Here is a 23,415-nt window from a genome sequence, read left to right as displayed (position 1 = left end):
TTGTAAGGATTTCTTTTGACAGTTGCAATTTCAAATTTCAAATTAAAAGCGAAATTTTTCATTGACATATTTCAAAGGCATTTAATTACTGCTAAATGCACTGCTGATCGCCTTCAATTCGCCGGCGATTACAAGGCGATTAGAAGGCATTTAACGGAAATTTGCGGGTAGGGATAGATTTTTGCTCAGAAAGTTAGAAGGCTATATAGGTCATTATAAGATGAAACTTGTCGAAACACATTGCAAGAAAAGGATAGCAATATAATGATGAGTTGTAATACGCCATCTATTGATCAAACCAATGAAGCTGTGAAGCTTTCATTTTTTTCCTATGGATATTCAATTTTCCAGTCGTTTAAGCTTAATCTGTGGCGCTTGGGAAAGTACGACATCGGAACGATTTTTCGTTAAACAGCCCTAAATCAGCTTTAAAGTACGAGCTGGCTATTTGGGTTGTCTGTCGGGTAAGCTTTAAACGCCGACAGCGAGATTCAAATTCAAATTTAAATGATTTTCTTTGACGAGCAATTCTCGGAATCCCCACAACTGACATTTTCTATTTATTATCAACATTAAATTTTAACGGATAAAATTTTGAATTCAAAACGCATATAGCATTTTTCAAGTGCCAGGCAAACAAACGTGCATCAGCGCGATAAGTAACAAATGAGGATAGCGATCCTTAAAACAGCATCCCAAGCGCCACAGATTAAGTTTAAACGACTGAAAAATCAAATATTTCTGATTTTCGGTAGGATAAATGGAAAATCGGTAGTTTTAGGGCGGTCATCTGTGAATTGGTAGGCATATAAAAAATCGGTAGGAATACAGATAAATCGGTATTTCTGGTCACTCTGTTGATGCCCGCGAATGACATCAAACGTGACAGCACAGCAAAATATTGGAGACTGAGAAGAAAAAAATACTTTGCAAACCAAAATGATGTGTACACAGACGATTCACCATCGGCGCTGCGCGCAGTGAAAATATTCTAGCTCCGCACCCGATGCCGTGTTGATAGCAGAATTTCCGTGTTTGTGTGCCTGTGTGGCTGATTTGAATAACGCTGTTTACAGGTTACATGCACCTACGCTAAACACAGTGAAACTGCGGGGAATCACCATCTCTGTGTGCAACGTAAACGTATCGGTGCATCCACATCCGTGTCCTTCGTCGGAAGTAATACTACAATAGGCCCGATACAGTGTCGATCTCCAGGGTGTTAAATTGCTGGAACAACAATTTGCTTGTGCAATAGTGTGTTTCCGGATGTGCTTTACGTTTGGTGCAAAAGGAGCCTACTAAGAAAGTAAGCGGCCGTCCGACGTGGCCCATGGAAAGAATGAATGAATGAAAAACTTTCATGTGTTTCGTGTGGTGGCGTGATCGAGGGTTTGTGTGGAAGTTGAAAGATGCTGCCATGTGAAGAAGGTTAACCCGCACAGTTCCAAGGTTGGATAATAATAACCAGCGCAATAATAATCACAAATTTTGATCCCCTCCCCCAATCAAGAGTGAAATCGAAGTAGAGATAGAGAGAGAGAGAGAGAGGAGGGTGGAGTAAGTGCACTATAGTCAAGCAAAAGTGAAGTGTTGGGAAACCTACCTTACGTAAGGGTGTGTAGTAAGTCAATAGTGCAGTGGAAAAAGTGCAATATTGGATAGCAGCAACCAATAGTATCATCCGCTGGAGAATCGCCCCATTTCGTCAACGTTCGCGGTTCGCGGGGAAGGGATTAGCTGCACTAGCCGCGGAAGGGGGTGATTCATTCGTGGCCGCGCGGCTCCCAGTTCACACGCCTCAGAATGTCGTTCGTCAGCGGTACGACCGACACCGAGGCGGCACAAAAGTTTCTCGAGGTGCTGCAGAACGATTTTCGCAATCTTTCGCTGGAGACGAAGAAGAAGTTTCCCCAGATCAAAGAGGTAGGTTATGGGCTGTTTTATGTACGCACGTATGGCATGCTGCGTTCGGTTCCGGCAATATGCATGGCAATAAAAGAAAACGTGCCGCAACAAGAAGCAATATTCAGCCACCCAGCGCAATATGGTGCCTGGGGTGGGTGAGATGTACAAATGGTTTTAGGCATGCTTTGTAGTCCACGAATAGCGCCGCCACACAAACTCAAATTGCTGTGGTTATCTTTCGTGCCTGGCCTGGCGATTGGGCCCGAAATCGACAGTTATTTTTCTTTCTATCCATTATTAATCATCGTACCACGACACTTGAGCGGCCAGATAAAATGATAACGCGCGTACAGCTGTCGGACGATTGTGTTGGTAGGTGTTAGAGAACAGAAGGGAGTAAGATGGACATACGGGGCAAAATGGGCACCCTTTATTTAAATATTATCACACAGGTGAGATAAACTTCCAGGCTCGAAACGAATTTATTGGAGTATTCCATCAGACCTGGTTATTTTATATCACCCATTACTACGAGGCGGTCCCGTGGTACAGTCATCAACACGCAAGACTAAAAACATGCCCGTCGTGGGTTCATATCTATAATGGACCGTCCCCCCGAAGCAAGGACTTGTGATTATCCAGTTGGACTGGTACTGAATAATTCTCGAAGGCCGGCTTGTGTCCGCGTAGGGGACGGTAGGGGGCGTGTGCAACCAATTCTTGAAGAAAATTAAAGACGAATACGAATAAAGGACAGCTACAGCTCCTTTGGACAAGTGGTCTTAACTCCAACCTGTGTACCGGGGAGTTGAAAGACGTAACCGTGGTCTGCCAAAGTTTTTTTTAATAAAAACCTATTTACAATAAATTTTGTGCATTGTTTCGCCTCACAATCTAGATTAAATTTGCAACAGGCATATCTAGGATAAGATTTCAATATATAAGATGAAAAAGCTTAGAACAATTTCTACAAAATATATGCGCTCAATATATTTGGGCAAATGTGTTTTAAAGCTATGTGTTCCGTGTTCCTTAAAAGGTTGCAGTGCTTACCGAAAGATATTTTGAAGGTTTTGACAAATGACGCTTAATGAGGCTATGGTGTTGTTGTATTTGTCCACTAAAAATAACAGACGGGCACAGCGCAAAACCATCCGTTTTGGATGCTTGTATCGTATAAAAAGGGCTTTAGAAGAGGTCAGTAAAGTGTCCCAAAATTATGAGAACCTCTGAAAAACTATGTGTACAGCGCTGTTTTTGTGGCCCATATTGACCCAATGTTGTGACGTTACATGTTTCGTGTCGAAACATCTACTTTTTGTAATTCTTTTTTATATTAATGTGGTTTTAGACGTATATATTGCAAGACGTTTAGATTCAAGTCATAGGTAAAAAAAAATAATATAATAATGAATGTTCTTAGTCATGAATTCAAAGAAGTATTGATAACACATACCCATATTGCCCCGTTTTTCTTTAATATGTTGCTTACCATCCCTGAAATGTATTAAACAGATATACACTTACCTTTCTAAACATGCATATTTTGGAATCATCTCGTTCTGATCTAACTTCTTTTAGATACATATTTAGATTTATTTTTAGAGTTTTATCTCAAAATTTGGTAAAACATACAGTAGATCTTCCCAGTAGATCCCTCTCTGTCTAAATGTCTAAATGCATCACTATAAGCCCGGTTAAGGAACAACCTCTAGCAAAACAAGTAACTTAATTTGCGTAATATATTCCCTTTGCAATATTGATACGTTGAAGAGAAAATACAAAAAATAGCATCTTTGACGGAACCTTTTTTTTTGTATTTTTATTTGTTAATCGCTCATAAAATCAACAGTTTTATATTGAGAATGGATTAATATTTAGTTGCTGCTAGTACGAGACATGTCATAATGCACTCAAAGTACTAGAGTATATTCTCATTAACGAACGAAAGATTTGTTAAAATATTTAATAGGAGTGTTAAGGTTAATTACGGTTAATTGGTAACGAAAAATGTTTTCTAACTTTGTTCTAGCAGTGTTCATCGCGTTGGAACCAACTAATTTACTTATCGTACAAATTATATATGGGAAAAAACTTTCCGCATAATCACAGGTATACATACCTCAATTCAGTCTTATATATTTTAACGCAAGTTCTCTTAACATCATAATTGAAACATTACCCGATATCCATAGTTTCTAGAATCCAATTAACATGCGATTTTTCAGTCATTAGTCATTTCATTAGTCAGTGCTGATTTGTAAGTAAATTATGATAACATTTTCGTTTTGTGGACTTTCCCTAAATTTGTTTCTCATTGGAACATTTTTAAATGCCAAGTAGCTTTCATTCAGCTTTAGGTTTACAGCTAACCTTTTACACTTTAATGTACAATTATGCCATATTTTTTCTTAATTAAAAATATGGGCCATCACAATAAACCCTCGATAGAAGCAGTAGGGTCTTTTTTATATTCAACCATGAGCATTGCTTTACTTTGGATTTAAGATGAAGTTTGTAATGTTTTAAACTTTTTTAGCTAAACTAATTGGGGTATGGGTTTATCTATTTTTCGTATACCATGACGCATTTAGGAAAGGCAGCTTGCATCTTCTGTAAACTTCTGTACTTGTGAAAACGTCAGTTGAGTAAACAAAGTATTATTTGTAATCCAATTGGTATTCTTGTTAACTCACTTTTTGTTATATTATTCAACTTTATTAGCAGGGAGGGAGGGTTTACTATTTTTTTTTTCAATAAATTCAGTAAATACTTCTGATTAAAAAAGCATCTGTTTGCCCCAACAGTAGAAGCGCCAGCTCACGTATAGGTCGGCCGTTGTTTGATACCCATCTAGACCGTCCCATCGTGGTTCCTCCTAGCAATGAATTTTTCTATTTTCTAGTCGTGGTACAAATAAACATAGTAAAGTATAAAAGCATAACCCATTTTAGCATCACAATCGAGCGTTGGTCGTTACGCCCAGAACAAGAAGGCATATTAATCATTCCTGGTAACGTAAGATGTTTTGGATAAAATTTGGAGTAAACTTTTTGGTCGATTTTTTGGTCTTTTACCAGAATATGTTGATTCGGTTGTATTGATTTCCAATTGGTCGAAACTAATAAATAGTGGGAACGAACTAAAAATGTTTGGGATCCGATGTATAAATCGTAAGACAAGCTCAAAAAAAAAAAATAATTGAGAACCAACCAATACATCGTGGGAAATCCTGTAATTATAATTGGTTTTTAGTTAGATAAACTAATATTTGTGTAATTTTTCATACATTATACTTTCAGATGAACAGCTTTTGAGTTCGTGAGAAAATATTATTAAATAGAAAAGTAATATTTTGTTATATTTATTTTGTAAAAAGCATCTCTAAAACATGTGGATTATACCTCGCACAAATCTTACTAAGTATCATATTCGGTAAACATGTAATTGTTATGATAAAACCAAAAAAAAAAAAGAATCTCAGTTGCAGTTAATCGAATGTATCGTTTTATAGAATTTAAATTAGGGAATTTCCTAGCTTATATGGGAAATGTAAAAACTAAATCGCTGCATTCGAATTTAGTGTTATATTTACTTTCGCAACCATATGTATGTGCAATTGGAGCAAAGGCGTCTTGTCCACAGCGTATCTCAAATGATTTGTGTAAATTTGCTTTCTCCTCGATATATGATGATTTCACTAACTCTCTCTATCTCTCTCGCCTCGTTGTTTGATTCCTCTATTTTTCTTATTGTGGTTTTTGCTGATGACGATCGCTCTGGATGATGGTTTATTTTCTTAAAACTTCCTTATTTTTCGCCTTCCGCTATGCGACTGTCGATTTTTCAACGGATAATTTTACCACCAAACGCCACGGCGCAGTAAGCGCGCTCTGTAAAACGCGCTGCGGTGGCCGACGGTATGAACTTTAATCGAATTATAAAACAACACTCCGTAGAATAATCAATGCAGAAGAGGGGTTGCGATAAAAGACGGGAAACTCATCTAGCAGCGGGGATGTGGGTGGTATGAGATATATAAATGAAGTGACCACAGAGTTTATCCATTTTTCCGTTACAGTTCACTCGTGGCAAACGGCATGTGCGGCTAATTAAAATGATTATTTCAGTTAAAATATTTAGCATTGCGCCCATTGCGGTGTCCTTTTTTGTGTGTATGTCCGGGCAGGAGAAACCATTTGGTATGTGAATTTGTGCGTGTGTGTCTTTTCTGCCGGTCAGCAAAATTCCACCTTCCATTCCGGATGTCTGCCGAGGTGTAATGCGGGTCGTGGTGTGGTGTGAGACGAGCAACAAGGGGTTTCAAAATAATAGCAACATTGTTGGGCATTATAAATTAGATTTAGCCCTAAAACGAGCCGCCCCTTTCCTCTTCTCCCTGACGCGTTAACAACCTCCCGCTCATCTCGGGATCCGTTTGCTACGTCCAGCGTACTGTCGAACGAAAGCATCCTTTTTAAAACAGTTTAGCAAATTAGTCCACCTTCCACAGAGCGTGGTTGTCGGTTGCCATTTGCTGCAGATAATAGGAAATATGCAGTCGTTTCCTTCGATGGTAAACGTGTTACTGTGTTCAAAACGACCGAAGGAACGGACACTCCAGCAATAGTGTAGATAGCACCAGGGACGGTCGTTGGATGCTAGCCGGCCTGCGAGACAGTTAGACCGTGTCCACTACAAACAAGGTAATCTAATTCAATATTTATCCGTCGCACAGCGGGTTGACGAAGCTGTCTTCCACCGTACAATAACGACGGTATGGGCAAACATTTGCAGAAGCATCACAAATTGGTTCTTGAAAAATCCACTCAACAGCAGTAAAAGGATTGCAGCGGTTGGGAATGTTGGTCCGAAAACTTTAAATTGGCACAAGCTTGCTTCAGCACGCGGAAGATGGTGCACACACCCGTAGGCTACTCAAAATTCGTTCGTTCAACAGTCAGCCTAGTTCGAGATGTGTACTGGCCCGTTGGTAGAAACACATTTTGCAAGTGTTAAATTCCTTCGAGACGCCATGGAACCAAGTTCATGACAAACGAGATCAGCACTTAATTGATCAGTGTATGGTCCAACGCCAGAAAGCTAAGTGTTTTCTGTGTAAACTTCATAGCAGTGGGAAAGGGACGTCTAGCTAGAAAGCCAACATAACTGGCGGGAAGCGATGCACTACGGAATAATATATGCTTTTCCTAACGGTGTATGCTGTAATTGCTTATAATTATTTCAAGAGTTTGAAAGTTAGAGCCTGGCTACAGCCAAAATTAAAAGGTGTTTAAACCATTTTTACTACATTCGCTTTTTAAACAGATGAATTAACTTTAATATCATGGTTTAAGTTGTTCCAAACAGAAAGCAAAACGAATTTACTCCTTGCTTCAAAAAAACCATAAATGAAAAACATTCAACTCTATGTGCGGAACTAACAGCCACCTCTAAGTGGTGTTTCTGTAAAAGCCTTCAAAGTTTACGTTCTTATTCCCAAATGCACAAGAAAGCTTCCCATTAGCCCAGGATGCACATTTAATGCTAGTTGTATATAGTTGGTTTGCATCGTAGTCTTTTTGGCGGTTGCATTGCAATGTACATTGCCGTATAAAAATGGCGATTTTACCAACAAACAGTGAGCTGCAAAAAGAGTGTTACATCTATGTTTACATACTTCGACTACAGCGAATTCCATGCTAGATTATCATTTAGGGTAACAGTTAAATGCTGTGTTGCAGTAGTTTGTAGTGATTTTGTTGTAATTGCAATATTTATTTTAAATGCATCAGTTTCTTATAAACATTTACCAAATAATAATTAAAAGTGATAGAGAGCACTATTCTGAGCTCATTAGATTACTCTAAGTTGTGTTTTGCTGTTTTTGGCATCTTAATTTTGTTTCTTATTATTAATCTTATTATTAACTGACAATTAACATGTTGTTCTAGTAAAGTAATTCTATTTAGTAAATAAAATTAATGAAAACAATCCAATAGCTATGATTGTTTTTGGTCCGCGACTGTCGATGCGAAAAGCACATGAAGTGAGAGAAATTGCACTTGTAATCGTTGAGGCGCTATACAACTTGCGCAGTTTTCCTCCCGCTGAATGATCCTGAATCTTATAATTTTTAAAAGCTTTACCAAAAACTTCAACACAACCCAGCAAGTGCTACGTGCCCAACTTATATACTTTGCTGCCTGCCTGTTAGTGACCGAGACGAATGTTTACCAACCGCAGTATAAATAGATTTTATTCGTCCCTCCCGCAACGGACATCGATGGAAAGCCACAAAAGTCGGGCAAACGAAACGGCATTGGCTTTTATTTAATCAGATCTTATGCCTCACTGCCACCGCCGGTATGATTATTTCTTTTGCAGCTGCAAATCTTACCCTTATCTTCTTTCCTCCTTGCCGTCACTGTCCGCCTTGGTCATTTTATTCTGGAGAGTGGCAGCAAAAGTCGGAAAATCCTTTCCATGCCCTTTTCACGACAAACTTGTGTTTGTTTTTTTTTTGTGTTTTGTAAAGAAGAAGCAGATTTAGAAAAATATGCCCTCTGTTTTGACGTGCCTCCCTTACAGAGCTTCAGGTCAGTTTTTTGGGAGGTGTTTTGGGTTGGCGGGTGAACAGGGCGTGATTTTATGCCTCATATAGAGTAGTCCACAAATCCCCTCTTGGGTGAACGACGAAGCTGCTGAAGCAGACCATTTCGTCTGTGTACTCTGGTTTGGTTAGGATTTGTCATGAAATATCTGCCAGTAGTTGTTGGTCGGCCGGAGCATGGTTTCCATCTCCATTCCATCTCGATCGAAAAGATGGTAGCTTTTGGCTGATGAAGATTACAAACGCTTCCCCCCATCCGACCTAGCAACAGTCTTCGAATGGTGGTTTATCGTCGTCCTGTTTGTTTAGAAATCCATGTTTCGGAGTTTTTATTCTTTCGCTCTATGATATGATATGATTTTTTCCATATCGTTTTGTATGTAAACGAGTTTACGGTGGAGCTCATTTACATGCTTTAGCTTTTTGGCTGAATGGATGAATGGAATACAATTTTCCTTCCTTCGTGTCAACAATATTCTACCGCATGGAAAGTTTTGCATGATATATGAGGTGAATGTGTAAGCCCTGTTGGACCCAATGTATATTAATCTATAAATTAGAGCGGCTTTTTTATGTGTGACAATCCCACCGGATAATGTTAAATCATGCAAATGTTGATTAAAATTTGCAACGAAAGGGAGCATCGTGCGAACGAGATAATAAACGACCCATTAGCACGTGTGCTTATTCGTTGAATATTTCATTCACGATGGATGGTTCATATGTCCGGTCTAAGCTAAACGTAATAATCCGTAACAAGATTACTTGTGTAATTTAGCACTTTTCGAATTTGATAACTAATAACTGGCACTGGCAATTATTTCATGTTTAATTAAATTCTACCAAAATTCTTTTTGAAAAATGTGTATTATCGTATTGCGTACCTTCAGGCGCTTAGTAAGGCTGCCGAGGGATCTGAGCTCATAAAAGATCAGATCATATATATAAGTTGTTCTAATATCATTCTTTCAATAAATGGTGTTAGGTAGCACAATTTTCAAATATATTGTTAAGCGATTCTTTTAAAACGCATAACCAGTGTATACTTTCCAGAGTCTGTGTGTAAATTGTACGCTTACATGCATTACAATGCTCCGTAGTAGTTAGCATGAATTACGACAGTATTTTCATATTTTTTTAGACTCCGTCCACCAATTAAACTGTCGATTAAATTACTTCAAAGCGACACCGGTGGTTGAATCATGTTGATGTGCTAATTGTTCCCGATTGCCAAAATAACCACATGTATGCGGCCATCGCTACATCTCTCGATAATTCCAACCTATCGCCCATTCGACATTTGTATAAGTCTCAACGGGGGGTTTATCGGTATTCCCTGTACCATCATCATCCGCCATCCGGACTGGCGAACGCTCAGGAAAAGCTGCAAATTTTCCGTACCTAGCGCACATCGATCGAAACACTGGGGAGGAGGGGTTTCCAATCGTTATAAAATAAGCTTACATGGTCTTTCGAGATTTCCACCATGCAATGTTCCGATCTATTCGTGCATTTTCCGCATGTAGCGGAGGGTCGCGAAACCACACACATAATGCCGATGGGATGCAATGACTCAAACAGCTTGTACGTTTGTACCCATTCACCACGGGGACTAGTACGGGGTTTGTGCTACTTGTTTAGGTAATAGCTTCCGCCCCGTTGAGGTGTGAGCATTTAATTAGATAGCACCAATAATGTGCTCAAGCTAATTCAAACACAGCCACCTCGTGTTTCCGTTTTCGGGGAAAATACAAACCAGTGGTACCGCAAAAACCACAGGAGCTGGTTGGTGCGTGGTAATATGTTTTTTTTTGCCTCAGCACATAAAATTTACGTTAGTATTGGTTGGACGGTTGTTATCCTTTAGCATTAATGATAGTTGAGTCTGGGCAAGTGGGTGAGGTGGTTGTGGTAAGTCGTAGATCATGATGATAGCCTTTTGTTCGCCATGACGACGACGATGATATCTTACCCCTTACCACACAACAGCACCTCGGCACCGGAACTCTTTGCGTCGAAATAAATCCTTCCGGAGGGTTTAATGTGCTTTGAAACAAACACGGCCCAAAACGCGATAACAATAGGAGGGAGTTGTGTTTTAACTGGATTATGGCAGTTTTGGGATTGAATTGAAAAAGTTTTTAAAACCATCTATTCAAAAACCGTATTTAGCGGATGCGATTTATCCTTGTTTGTGAGCCAGAAGAGACATAATTTTGTAACATTGATTTCAGACATGGAGACGTGTAGTAAAAAATGTTATAGGCATTACGTATAATTTCCTTTACCTTTGGCGTAACAACCTACGTGACCTATGCTAGGTAGGCTTTCGAAACTCATTAGTACTATCCGGTTATTCAGTTCTTGCTAGAAGGAGGGGGATGTTCTGGTTGGGAATCGATTCTATCCGACCCTATCTAGGAACCGGTTGTATCTATTGTAGAATAGATTGTAGAAGCCGAAACATCTATTGAATAAACCACCAGACCGCCGCACTGCGTATATGTATGTGATAAACTATATTGGCCGTAGAATTGGTCGTCGCTATCCAATAATAAAAATTGCTCATACATATTATAATGGCCTACAGCAGTTGTTGGATGCTTCAAGCACTTAATTTAGGTATACGTCCACACAGCTTAACTTCTCTTATAATTTTACAATGTTTACAAATTGTTCTTTAATGCTTTTCCTTAACCTAATTATATATCTTACTTGTTCACCCAGGAAGCGCTCTAGTTCAGTTTGACATTGCGAAATGCATACATTTAGGCGCAAATAATCAGGTTGTTAGTTAGTGTTAACGAAACCCTCCATCCCACCATCCTTGTTGGCGCCTAAACCTCCATCCATCCAGGCTAACTTTCTTCTTAATATTTAATTCATTACAATCCCAAGCTTCGAATGGAATAAATCATTTTGAATCCCAACCGTACTTTTCTTTTTTGCTAGAAAATCCATATCCGTAAATCAAGTACCTAAGGAATGTTTAATTATATTTGGTTGCGCTGAAACAACGAGCATTGAAATCGTTTTGGGAGTATGCTTACAAACGTTTCTGGTGTACGGTTTGATAGAATGTGTATTAAAGCACAGAACAGGGGCTTTGCTGAACCATCCATTAGAGTAACGTACATATATACCGGCACTCTTAATTACAACAAGCTTCATTTTTCGTTCCTGGTGGATATTTGTACTATGTACTGGCGACGACGTACATTATTGTACGTAGTGCAACGAGATGATGAAATCGTACGAAGATTGTTAAATGCTTTACTGCCACAAACCTTTCTCCTTGTCGTCAAATGGAAGCAATAAATTAGGGTGGCTCTATGGCTCAACCCGTACGGTTGTGTACGTACGGTGTGATTCTAATGCGAGCCCTGAAACACCACATTGTTTATCACCGATTCACAGGTGCACGATAATGGTTGAGGAAAAATCATAATCATCACGCATATCGCTGCCGTTCTACGCTTTAAGCATATGCTTCGGCATTCAACGGTTCAAAAAGGACCTTATGTTCCGGGACAATCGATTACAACATGCCACACGGTAGGAGCACAGGGTACAAAATACATTGAGTAAATGAGTTCTTTTACATGTGAGTGTGATAGTAAACGTGTGTGTGTGTGTGTGTGTGTGTGTGTGTGTGTGTGTGTGTGTGTGTGTGTGTGTGTGTGAGTGTTTGGGTGGGAAATAAAATTGGTGATGCTTTGTTTTGATAATTTCGACCGGAAAACATGTGCCATTTGTTGTATTGTGTGTCTTTTTGAGCGCATTCCAACCCCAAAGACCAACATGGAAGCTCGCTCTAGGTACGAAGGTTGCAGCAATTAAATGCTATCATCTACACCATGAGCTTGGAGGGAAATGATCCGGAAAAGGAGCCTAATGAGTTGTGCTTAAGATTACTGATTTGAAATTGGTGACAACACGGGCCCGTCTTGAGTCACGTCAACTTGGCTGAGATGGTGGAACGTGATCGTGCATTAAGCGAGCGGCGAATTAATCATATATACCGCCCAATGTGTATGGCCACATTCATTCCGCTCTAAATAATCCTTACAGCTCTGGGATTGGTACTAAACCCTGCCATTTGAGGGACAATCTCCTGCGATAAGCAAAGGGTTCTTTAATAATTTGTGAACATTAGCAAATGGTTTAGTAAAGTTGTGAATATTTATATAACATTTGTATGGTTTGTTTTGCTGTATTTGTTAGGAACTTTATGTAAGCGTTCGAATCATATGTACATTTCTAGAAGTTCGATCACATAGTGGAATGTTTCAAATCGGATAAGTGGAATATTGTAAGTATTCTGGGAAGCTTTGAAATCTTTTAATGGAATTAGTAAACGGAATACGGCCAGAGGTCGGTAAACTTTTGAAGTAAAGGAAACTTGAAAGATGGTATTGTTACTTTGTATATAATTTAGCATGAGGTAAAATTTTCTAAATGAATAATTTAATGAAGGTTTCATATGTTAAAGCAGTGATTTCAAACTCGTTTTGTGTTGTTCTTCGCTAAACTACTAAAGTTCTTCGCTAGCTGGATTTAAAGCCTTCGCGGACTATTTGACATGTCTGGACAACAGTAATTTCGATTCTGATTACTCTGGATTCCGGATTACTTTCAAGAACATGCATTAAAAGTTCTCTTTATAGTATTTTAAGTTCTACTATTGTAAATCTCATCTCTCTCTCTCTCCCTCTCTCTCCCTCTCTCCCCCTCTCTCTTTATTTATCTCTCACTCTCATATATTCACTTTCGATCTCTCTATCACTCACGCTGTCTTTTGTTGGCCATCTCACGATTGAGCGTTAGCGTTGCGATATAAATAATTCAGGACATCACGCTGGATCCCAGGATGCAGCTTCCGATCGATGTAGACATTAGCTGTGGATAATCCGGAGTGGAGTTGTGAATCCCGGAGTCGTGAAAGCCGGACGAAATCCGATTTGAGTCCGATAAATTTTGGTCGAGTCTAGACGAGTCTGTTTCTTCTCTGATCAATATTACTATATTGATGACTGAATATAATTTATGTAGTAGGATATTCACAACATAGGATGATCGAATTATGCAGAAATGAAATCGAAATACCATCCCTGAAGAGGATGTTCTTAGGATGTGCGACTTGACCCAATACACTTACCCAGTTGCACATCTGGCACTACATTTGTTTTCCGGCGTTGGCCTATTACAGGAGTGTCCAAAATCCTAAAACACGGTCTTGCGCCTTGTTTGTCAATTCGTTTTCTTGGCCTTAATGGAGGACGCCTCTATGGCCTTGTGGACGGCCTAAAAGGACTTTACGGGCTGGATCGTCTGATACCATGCGTATTACATATCCAGCCCACTGGAGTATTGTAAGCTTGATACGCTGCACGACTCTGCAGCTGCTGTTATTATTATTATTATTATTATTATTATTATTATTATTATTATTAACACCTAGACTCATAATCGGGCAAGGATGCATAATGCCCACCAAGTAATCTGCTGGTAGTAAATCTGGTGAATGCCATCTGCACCTGCTCGATACGGTAAATGTGCACACGTGCTACAGGGGTGTGCTGTCTACATCACTGAGCAGTACTCCAGCACAGGACGCACCAGCGAACAGAAAAGAGCCTTCAGACAGTGTGGATTGAAGAATTTGCAGGCCATATGCTTGACCAAACCCGCTGTTTTCCACTCCCTGCTGACTATAGAGTCGTAGTGGTATCTGAAGTTGAGGCCACTATCGAGCCAAACACGAGACGAGGTTTACCTGGACCCCATCAAGAGCGTACGAATACATAAGAGATGAACGGGAGCGTGTGAACGAGATAATATTATATTTATCTGCATAAAGAAAGCGAATTGTTCTTACACCAGGAGGATTCTGTTGTCGATGCTGACCTTTGACCCGAGCTAGTTGAAATCTCGGACGACTTCGAAAGTGCATTTACCTATTCATACATCACCCCTTAGCTGGTCTGGATGTGCTAGTAAGGCCGGTGTTGTCTCGTTTATTTGCAATCTCCGCCTAACATACCATTCCTCAAATATTCTAACGTGTTTTACATTTTATAATCCGGTGGTATCTATTAAAAAGTGAGTTGTATTGTTTTGTTTTAACGGTAAATCTTCCGTTTCAGTAATCTTTTGTCACTTTACTTCAATAACGGTTAAAGTGAACGACGAAAATTGCAGGCCGTTTTGAGCCCTTCGGCTTTGTTCTTATGCTAACAGTAGCTTCACAAATTTCAAATCACTGCGTCGAGTGGCACAATGTTGAAAGTTTTTTTCTCCCCTATTTGAAAAGTAGCATAGCACAGTTTAAACGTGTAAATGCAACCAACCAACCCCTCCGCAATACACAGAATTGGATGAAACGCAACGATCGCAGCACGTCGGATTGTCGTCGGATAGAATACCTTTGTTTGTCTGTTAACGGTACTGTTTCAGTCTTGTTTTTATATTTGTTTTGAAAAATGGGACTTGTTTTAATGTTTTGTTTAGCTATTTCTTCTACAAAGCACCATAAAACAGACAAGCGGCAGCGACAGCTTGATGATGCCACATTATGCTGCCGCTGCACACAAATAGCTTAGTTATTCAGCAATTCACACTTCGGTAGTATGCTTACCTTTTGTTGTGCTGTTCTGGTTTTGCTGTGCTGAATCTTCATCTATTCGTACAGCTTTTCACTGACAGGAAATTCGTGTTGTATGCTAATTATGCGCCGGTTGTGCTCGCGTTAATCTTCGCTATTGTTGATACCACTGCCGTCGACGCCGTGTGGGTGTGCGCGATTTTTATCACTTGTTTGTGCTGTTCGTTGTTATTGCGCTGTTTTTCTTCCGCTCAGTGATGGATTTTTATTTAATAGACACCATTCATCCACGTGCGTGGTCTATGTCTCATTTTTCATTCTCTTTTTTTCTCTTTTTATTTTCCTCCCCATTCTCATTTGACCGTAGTCATGCGAGGAAGCAATCCTGAAGCTGAAATCCGCCGGAGCGAATCCACAAACACCGGTGTACTATGTGGTGAACCAGATACTCTATCCACTGGTGCAGGGCTGCGAGTCCAAGGATCTTAAGATAATCAAATTCTGTCTCGGGATGATGCAGCGCCTCATCACACAACAGGTGGTGGATCAGAAAGGGGCTCGCTACATCACCGACACGCTGTGGATGCTGATGGAGAACGGCACCGAAGAGGTGAAGGTGCTGCAGAGTGTCACACTGCTACTCACCACCAACACGGTCGTGCATGGTGAGACGCTCGCAAAAACGCTGGTCCTGTGTTTTCGTCTTCACTTCACCAAGGACTCGACAACGATCAACACGGCCGGGGCGACCGTACGGCAGCTCGTTTCGCTCGTGTTTGAGCGTGTGGTCGCCGAGGAGGCGGAAGCGGATGCGAATCAAGACGAGCGGCGGGAGGTGAACCTGGAAGAGTTGAAGCTGGCAACGGGCGTCGCTCCGAAGGGGTTGCTGCCGTGTGCGGCAGATGCGTTTCTGCTGTTCCAGGATTTGGTGCAGCTCGTCAACGCGGACCAACCGTACTGGTTGCTGGGCATGACGGAGATGACCCGAACGTTCGGGCTGGAGCTGTTGGAGTCCGTGCTTACGCAGTACACGTCGGTGTTTTACCGAAACCCGGAGTTTAGTTTTCTGCTGAAGGAGCGCGTCTGTGCGCTGGTAATAAAACTGTTTTCACCCAACATCAAGTATCGCACGATCGCTCCGCAGGCCGGGGTCGGCGGGGCGGGAGTGCAACCGGGCGGAGGTGCCCCGCATGATAAGCCGTACTTCCCAATCAGCATGCGGCTGCTGCGGGTCGTTTCCATCCTGATCCAAAAGTATCACAGTCTGCTGGTGACGGAGTGTGAAATCTTCCTGTCGCTCATCGTGAAGTTCCTGGACCCGGACAAGCCGGCCTGGCAGCGATCGCTAGCGCTGGAAGTACTGCACAAGATGACCATCCAGCCGGAGCTGCTCATTTCGTTCTGCCGGTGCTACGATCTGAAGGATCATGCAACGAACATCTTCCAGGACATCATCAATTCGCTCGGAACGTACGTGCAGAGTTTGTTCATCAATCCGCAGCTGCTCAGCGCGTCGATTGGAACTGGCGGTGTCGGAGCAGGTGGCAATGCTGGTGGTGGGGGTGGTGGAAGTGGCAGCGGGGTCGGAGGATCATCTGGACAGCAGTCGCAGCTGATGGGCGGAATGCCGGTGGGCCCGGGGATCTCGCCGCAGCCGGGGTTCATTTTTCGTGGCGTGTTCCTACCGCTGGTAGTGACATTCCCGAGCGGACAGTCCAAGTCCACGTTCCTGGAGATGTTGGACAAGATGGAACCGCCGCCCATCCCGGACGGGTACGGGATATCGGTGGCGTACGCCTGTCTGCTCGACATTGTGCGCTCGATTTCCCTGTCCATACAGGGACCGTCCCAGATTGGGGAGGAAAATCCGGCCCCCTATATGCAGCGCGTCAGCGAGGCGGACAAGGCACTCCACATTCAGCTGATACACTCGAGCTGGCTGGGATTACTGACGGCGCTGGGTCCGCTGATTGATGCCGCGACGGACGAATCCTCGACCGAGAGCGTGCTGAAGGCGATCCAGAACTATGCGGCACTGTGCGGGCTGCTGGAGCTGCACACGCCGCGGGACGCCTTCATTACGGCGCTGTGTCGTGCCTCGCTACCACCGCACTATGCGCTGTCGGTGCTGAACGTGAACTATCAGGGCAACGCGTTCAAATCCCACATGCGTCTCGGTAGCCAGGACATGACGGCAGCGGGCATGGCCTTTCACGGAGGAGGTACGTACGCGGACATCGATCAGCAGCAGCAGCAACGGCACCCAGTGGTGGCCGTTGGCACGCCGCTCCCAACGTCCTCACTACCCGTCGGTGCCCACCAGGGGCCGGTACTGCTGACCGCCAAAAACCTGCAGTGCATGCGGTCCGTGCTGCATCTGGCGCACTGCCACGGTAGCATTCTCGGCAGCTCGTGGCACATCGTGCTGACCACGCTGCAGCATCTAGCGTGGATCCTGGGACTGAAGCCATCCACCGGCGGAAGTCTGCAGGCCGTCCAGAAGCCTCCGACCGACGCGAACTCCATCACCCAGGTCATGACGGACCTGCCGGTTCTGTCGACGATGCTGAGCCAGCTGTTCGAGTCGAGCCAGTACCTGGACGACGTCGCACTGCACCATCTCATCGACGCACTGTGCAAACTTTCGCACGAAGCAATGGAGCTGGCGTACAACAATCGCGAACCGTCGCTGTTCGCGGTGGCGAAGCTGCTTGAAACCGGGCTTGTGAATTTGTCACGTATTGAGGTGCTGTGGCGCCCGCTGACCAACCACCTGCTGGAAATCTGCCACCACCCGCACATTCGCATGCGCGAGTGGGGCGTCGAAGCGATAACGTATCTGGTGAAGGCTGCCCTGCAATACAAGTACGAGCGACCGTTGAAGGAAAACTTAAAGCTACAAACTCTGCTGCTAGGGCCGTTGTCCGAGCTGTCCTCGGTGCCGCACGGTGACGTGCGGCAGCGTCAACTGGATTGTGTGCTGCTCGTCCTGAACGGGGCAGGCGAGACGCTGTCGCATGGTTGGCCGCTTGTGCTCGGTATTATCGGCGCTGTCAGCGACCATCACGGCGAGTCTTTGATCCGGATCGCGTTCCAGTGCCTGCAGCTAGTTGTAACCGATTTCCTCCCCGTCATGCCCTGGCGTTGCTTGCCGCTGTGCGTCAATACAGCGGCCAAGTTTGGTTCACAAACGCAGGAACTCAATATTTCGCTGACTGCGGTCGGGTTGATGGTAAGAAGACGGCGGTTGTGCTTTGTACTAGTGATGGGACCTCGGAATCGGATCTATCCGATTCCGATTCTGCGTTTGGTATCAATTCCGGAGCCGATTTGGTTACTGGAGCCGATTCTGATTGCGATGCCAATTCCGATTCCGGAACCGATTCCAGAGTCGACTTCGAAACCGGAATCTGTCCCGGAGTCGGAATTGGCTCCAAAATCAGAATCGGTTTCAGGATCGGAATCGACCAGGGAATCGTAATTTTCTCTAGAAACGTAATCAGAATTGTCTCGAGAATTGGAATTAGCTCCGGAATAAGAATCAGTTCTTGAATTAAAATAAGAAGTTACAGAAACGAAATCAATCTGGGAATCTCCATGAGAATGGATCGTTTACGAGTAAATTTGGATTCTTTGTGGCTCTCAATATATAGCATCATTGGACTCAAACGTCTATTATTATGGAGATGCCGAAACTGACTCCGATTTCGAAGCTGATTCTGATTTCGGAGCCAATTCTAATACCGGAGACGATTTAGATTCCGGACCCGATTCCGATTCCGTAACCAATTCTGATTCTGGAACCAATTCCGGAGCCAATTGCGGAAACTGATTACGGACCTACTATCCGGAATCGATTCCAGAAAACTTCGGAGCTAGACAGAATCGATTCCGACGAAATCTTCATTTTTCCCATCACTACTTTGTACCCGTATCTCCGTACGCCAACATCGTTGAGCTTTGTTTCATCACGCCTTTCCTTTTCTTCGCCTTGCATGTTTCGTGCCTTTTCGTGTAGTGGAATATTTCAGATTACTTCAACCAGAATCAGGAAAAACTATCACAAACCGTTTGCGACGATATGTCGGTGCTGCCAGACTTTCCGGGAACGTTGAACATGCCCCACTTCGACCGTTTGTGGATGTGCTTGTACGCGCGGCTAGGAGATCTGTGTGTGGATCCACGTCCGGCGGTTAGAAAATCCGCTGGCCAAACACTTTTTTCCACCATTTCCGCCCACGGCGCTCTGTTAAATCCGCCTACCTGGCAGGCGGTGCTGTGGCAGGTGTTGTTCCCGCTGCTGGATAAGGTGCGGGCCCTCTCTAGCTGTGCTAGCAACGAGAAGGTGGACACGAGTGGTAACATTCTGATTCACCATTCGCGTAACACGGCTCAAAAGCAGTGGGCCGAAACTCAAGTCCTCACGCTGTCCGGCGTGTCAAGGGTAAGCCGCAGAGCAGTGTGATTCGGAGAAGGGATGGGATAGGTTTGATTTTTATCACTTTTTTATACTTTTTGTCCTCCCCCATGCAGGTCTTTAACACCAAACGGACGCTGCTGCAGATGTTGGGCGATTTTCCCCGCGCTTGGGCGCTTCTGCTGGAGTTTATCGAAAATTCGGCCCTCAGCAAAAGCAACGAAGTGTCGCTAGCGGCTTTGAAATCATTCCAGGAAATTCTCTACAACCGTCCCACAGCGGCTCCATCCTCTGCAACGGGCCCAGCTGCCCCGTCGGGCGGTGCAGATGAAACGAATGCGGTGCGAACAACGCCTGCGGCCGCCGCCGAAGCCGACATTTGGAACGTTGCATGGCGCGTGTGGTTGAATATCGGTGCCGAAAGTACGAAACCCCCTACGCTCGGTGACCTGTCGGATAAGGGTAACGCCGGTGCCAGTACCGCCGGGCCCGGCACTGAGGACCTGTACATCCCCAGTCAGGCATTTTTGACTGCGCTCGTACACATCTTTCCCGCACTGTTCCAGCACATACGGGCACGTTTCAATAGCAAGGATCTGACGCAACTGTGCGCGGTGCTAATGAATGCTGTCGCCGTGCCAGTGCACAGTGATTCGACGCCTTACATTATGTCCACTATATCGGATTCCCTGCTGACGCCATTACACGACGGCGTGCTCGACTGTATGGAATTGCTGCAGAAGGAAGCGATCCAGGCTGGGAGCGGAAGTGGGGGCAGCGGAATAAAAAATATGATATCGGCCATTTTTAAGCAATTGTTAAGTTTCAGCAAGTTTGCCTGTGCTCCCCCGAGCTTCGACCGCATCGAAACAAGGTGAAACTGAACTGTTTTTTTGTGGCAACCTAATCAACCTTCCCCTAACCTGAACATTCCTCCCCCCTTTTAGACCACTGAAATCATCGCGAAGTGGGAGCGGTGCGGGCACAAACACGGGTAGCAATAGCTCCGGCGGGCTTATCCACCCCGTTTCGTCCACATCGAACGCAAACGGTGTGGAGTGGGTCAGCATGAACTACATTCCGTTCGGCGAGAAAGCACTCACCGTGGCGGTGAAGCTTTACCAACAGACGGCCAACGATATGGCCGTAATAGAGGGACAGATACTGCACGAAATTATCAAAGCACTGCATCTTCCACTGTCGCTAAAGTACAAGTGCATGTCGTCGAGCACTTGGAAGCTGGCTATCTCTAGCTTGATCAGCGTGCTGCATACAGGGCTGCCGGTTGCGCGTAAACACCCGAAGCATTTTGCCTCGATGTGGAAAGATTTGGCCGACACACTGGATCAGTTTTTGTTTACAAAGAGGTATGTGAACATTGCATAATAACCAATCCAATAAGAAATTTTCCTTGTTGCAAATTATATACCATTTTGTTATAATTCGTGTATAATTCATGTATAATATAAAGTATATGAAGTATATAAGTATGTAATTTGGGTCCTTTGGTCAATAATGTTACTCATCCCTATTCATTTGCAGCATTTGCATCGTTGAGGATCGCGGTCTCGATGAGCTGATCCTGGACGAAACGATCGACTGCCAGGTGATCGAGCTGATACGTGACGAAATTCTCCCATACAGCCAAGAGATTCCGCAACAATTCATCCTGGACGCGGTGGTGATCCTGAATAAAGGATCCATCCATTCGGCAACCACCGGCAGCACACCGTTCGCTGGCTGCGAGACAGAACTGAAGCTGCGTGAAGAGTTTGCAAAGACGTGCTTCGAAACGTTGCTTCAGTTTTCGCTGCTGGACGATCGTGTCGGCACGGCAGCCGCCGGTGCGGTCGACGAAAAGGAAACCAATCTGGCAAACAATAACGCCACACTGTGCGATGGCCAGGGCGGTAAAGCGACCGAGGGTGGTATTGCGGGACAGTTAGCAATAACGGCCCTGTTGCATCGGTTCGAGGAGGTGCTCAGAAAGTTTAACGAAGACGAACGATTGAGTGGCAAGTTTCCTTTACCAAGGTATGCAGCAAATGGGCCAGGAATGCGTGTGTTGTATAAATAGATATCAAATAATACATAATCTTGTTTTACTCGAAGGTATCGCTTGTCGGAAATATCGTTCGTACTAAAAGCCGTCGCTACTCTTGTGATATCGATGAAGAAAGCACCACCCGCCAAAGGTACGTCTTGTGGTTGATATCTGTGACATTTCTGTAGAAAATTATAACCTATTTATTCCACTCTTTAGTGGGTACTACCGCCTGGGAGCAATTGATCAGCCTGTACCCCTACCTGGTGGACTGCACGACCACGAGTTCGGCGGAGGTATCTCGTTCGCTGCGTGAGGCACTGTTGCAGTACTGTGATTTGTTACGACCTCCGTGCACGGCAACCGGTGCCGATGCAAACGGGCATCCCCGCGCAGGCCAACAAGGCAATGCCCTTGCTACTAATAATAATGACATAGTGAACACAAACGGTATCAGCCACTGTTAGCTGATGTCCAACACCTCGTCCAGTTTCTTCTTCCTCGTATGGTACGATTCTGGTTTGTTGATGAAGTTACTGGTCTAGGTCGACATGTTCTTTGCATCGTACAACGACTGACTATCGCTAGACAGGAAATTAGCAAATGAATGATGGTATTTGCTTTATTATCAAAAGTGGAATCGCCAAAAATTACTAAGCGAGTGAAACCTTTGTCAAACGATGCAGCGAGAGCTTTAGAGCAAAAAAAAAAGAAGTTCACACAAAAAATTAAGTATAATATGTTTCAAAGAAGCAGAACGATATAGTGGGAAAGGAATGCACCTATAAAGCAGTTATCTATCTTTGTTAGCATTAGCGCAATCCGTTCATACAATTTATGTGCAAATTTCCATACATTTTGTTTATATAGTGAAGAGCTGCTACAAAGGGTTTCTCTGCTAATGCGTGAAATGCATTTGAAGCAAGTTCCTTACTCTGCCCGTTTCATCATGGTTTAAATTGTACTAAGTTGCTCGTTATTGTATTAGAATTAACCCATGAAAAGTCGTTACGCCAGCGTTCTATCGTGAAATTAGGAGAAAAGGTTTAGCTTTGGCAACAGTGTCACTCGATTCACGATACCACTATCCCTTTACCCATTACAGGCAGCAGTTGCTATACAAGTATTTTTCCCTACCTTAATACCAATGCAGAATATACTTTTCTTCAAGTAGCGTAGCAATGGTTCCTCGTAGTGTTTCTGATTAATTCCTTCGCCCGTTAGCGCTCACATGTTGCACGTTTCTCTTCTACGAAAACAATATTCATAATACGTCATAAAAAATAGCATGAACCACAACCTTTTTCGCAAATGCAATTTCCAATCGCATTTTTCCAACGTTCCTTGTTCCGTGTTCCAGTTAGCACTATTAGCATGTTAGCAGCATTTATACGTTTATTCCAGCTGCGTAGTACGAGTTAAAGTGAAATAGATTAAAACATCATCTTACCCACGGCATGGTTGGTCAACGTTTGCTATTGGATTACAATGTGAGTTGAATTCGTTTGCTATATATTTTTTTGTTTTAATCAGATTTTTTTCAACACAACATTTAACTAATAAGAAACATTGTACGAACTTACGCAAACTGTGCAAAACTCAAGAGGGAAACTAAAGAAAAGGATACGGTAGGGGGTTGCAAAATCTGAAATCCTTGCCTTGACCTAATTCCTATGATTTGACCCGCACTTAAGTAGTTCATAACGAAACAAACACAAAAATAAAGCAAACAAATCTTAAATGGTTGTGTTATATGAAGTGAATAAAGGTTTAAAATAGAATTTCCCCTACGACTACAACAAAAATGTACATCCCGAGTAACATAACGT

The 23,415-nt window shown here is 43.3% G+C and overlaps 1 protein-coding gene across 1 annotated transcript; it reads left to right on the top strand.

Moving 5' to 3' along the window:
• Positions 1 to 900: 900 nt before the first annotated feature.
• On the top strand, positions 901 to 23,367 carry LOC121597734 (protein MON2 homolog). The gene is made up of 8 exons (XM_041923750.1): positions 901 to 1,926; positions 15,493 to 18,357; positions 19,144 to 19,569; positions 19,659 to 20,416; positions 20,490 to 20,909; positions 21,085 to 21,576; positions 21,655 to 21,737; positions 21,806 to 23,367. Exons 1-8 carry the CDS (start codon positions 1,807 to 1,809, stop codon positions 22,051 to 22,053), a joined length of 5,412 nt encoding a protein of 1,803 aa, XP_041779684.1. The 5' UTR covers positions 901 to 1,806; the 3' UTR covers positions 22,054 to 23,367.
• Positions 23,368 to 23,415: the final 48 nt, after the last annotated feature.

The sequence above is a fragment of the Anopheles merus genome, chromosome 3R (assembly GCF_017562075.2).
Source record: "Anopheles merus strain MAF chromosome 3R, AmerM5.1, whole genome shotgun sequence".
In the NCBI taxonomy this organism is placed as follows: Eukaryota; Metazoa; Arthropoda; class Insecta; order Diptera; family Culicidae; genus Anopheles; species Anopheles merus.
Note: the sequence above shows the minus strand (reverse complement) of the source record. Positions and strands in the feature narration are given on the sequence as shown.

Bases quoted from the DNA above. Each gene is read 5' to 3' on its own strand.
- LOC121597734 (XM_041923750.1), top strand. From the start codon at position 1,807: ATGTCGTTCGTCAGCGGTACGACCGACACCGAGGCGGCACAAAAGTTT. The intron at 18,358-19,143 runs GTAAGAAGACGG...CTTTTCGTGTAG, and splicing joins TGACTGCGGTCGGGTTGATG to TGGAATATTTCAGATTACTT. The intron at 19,570-19,658 runs GTAAGCCGCAGA...TCCCCCATGCAG, and splicing joins CGCTGTCCGGCGTGTCAAGG to GTCTTTAACACCAAACGGAC.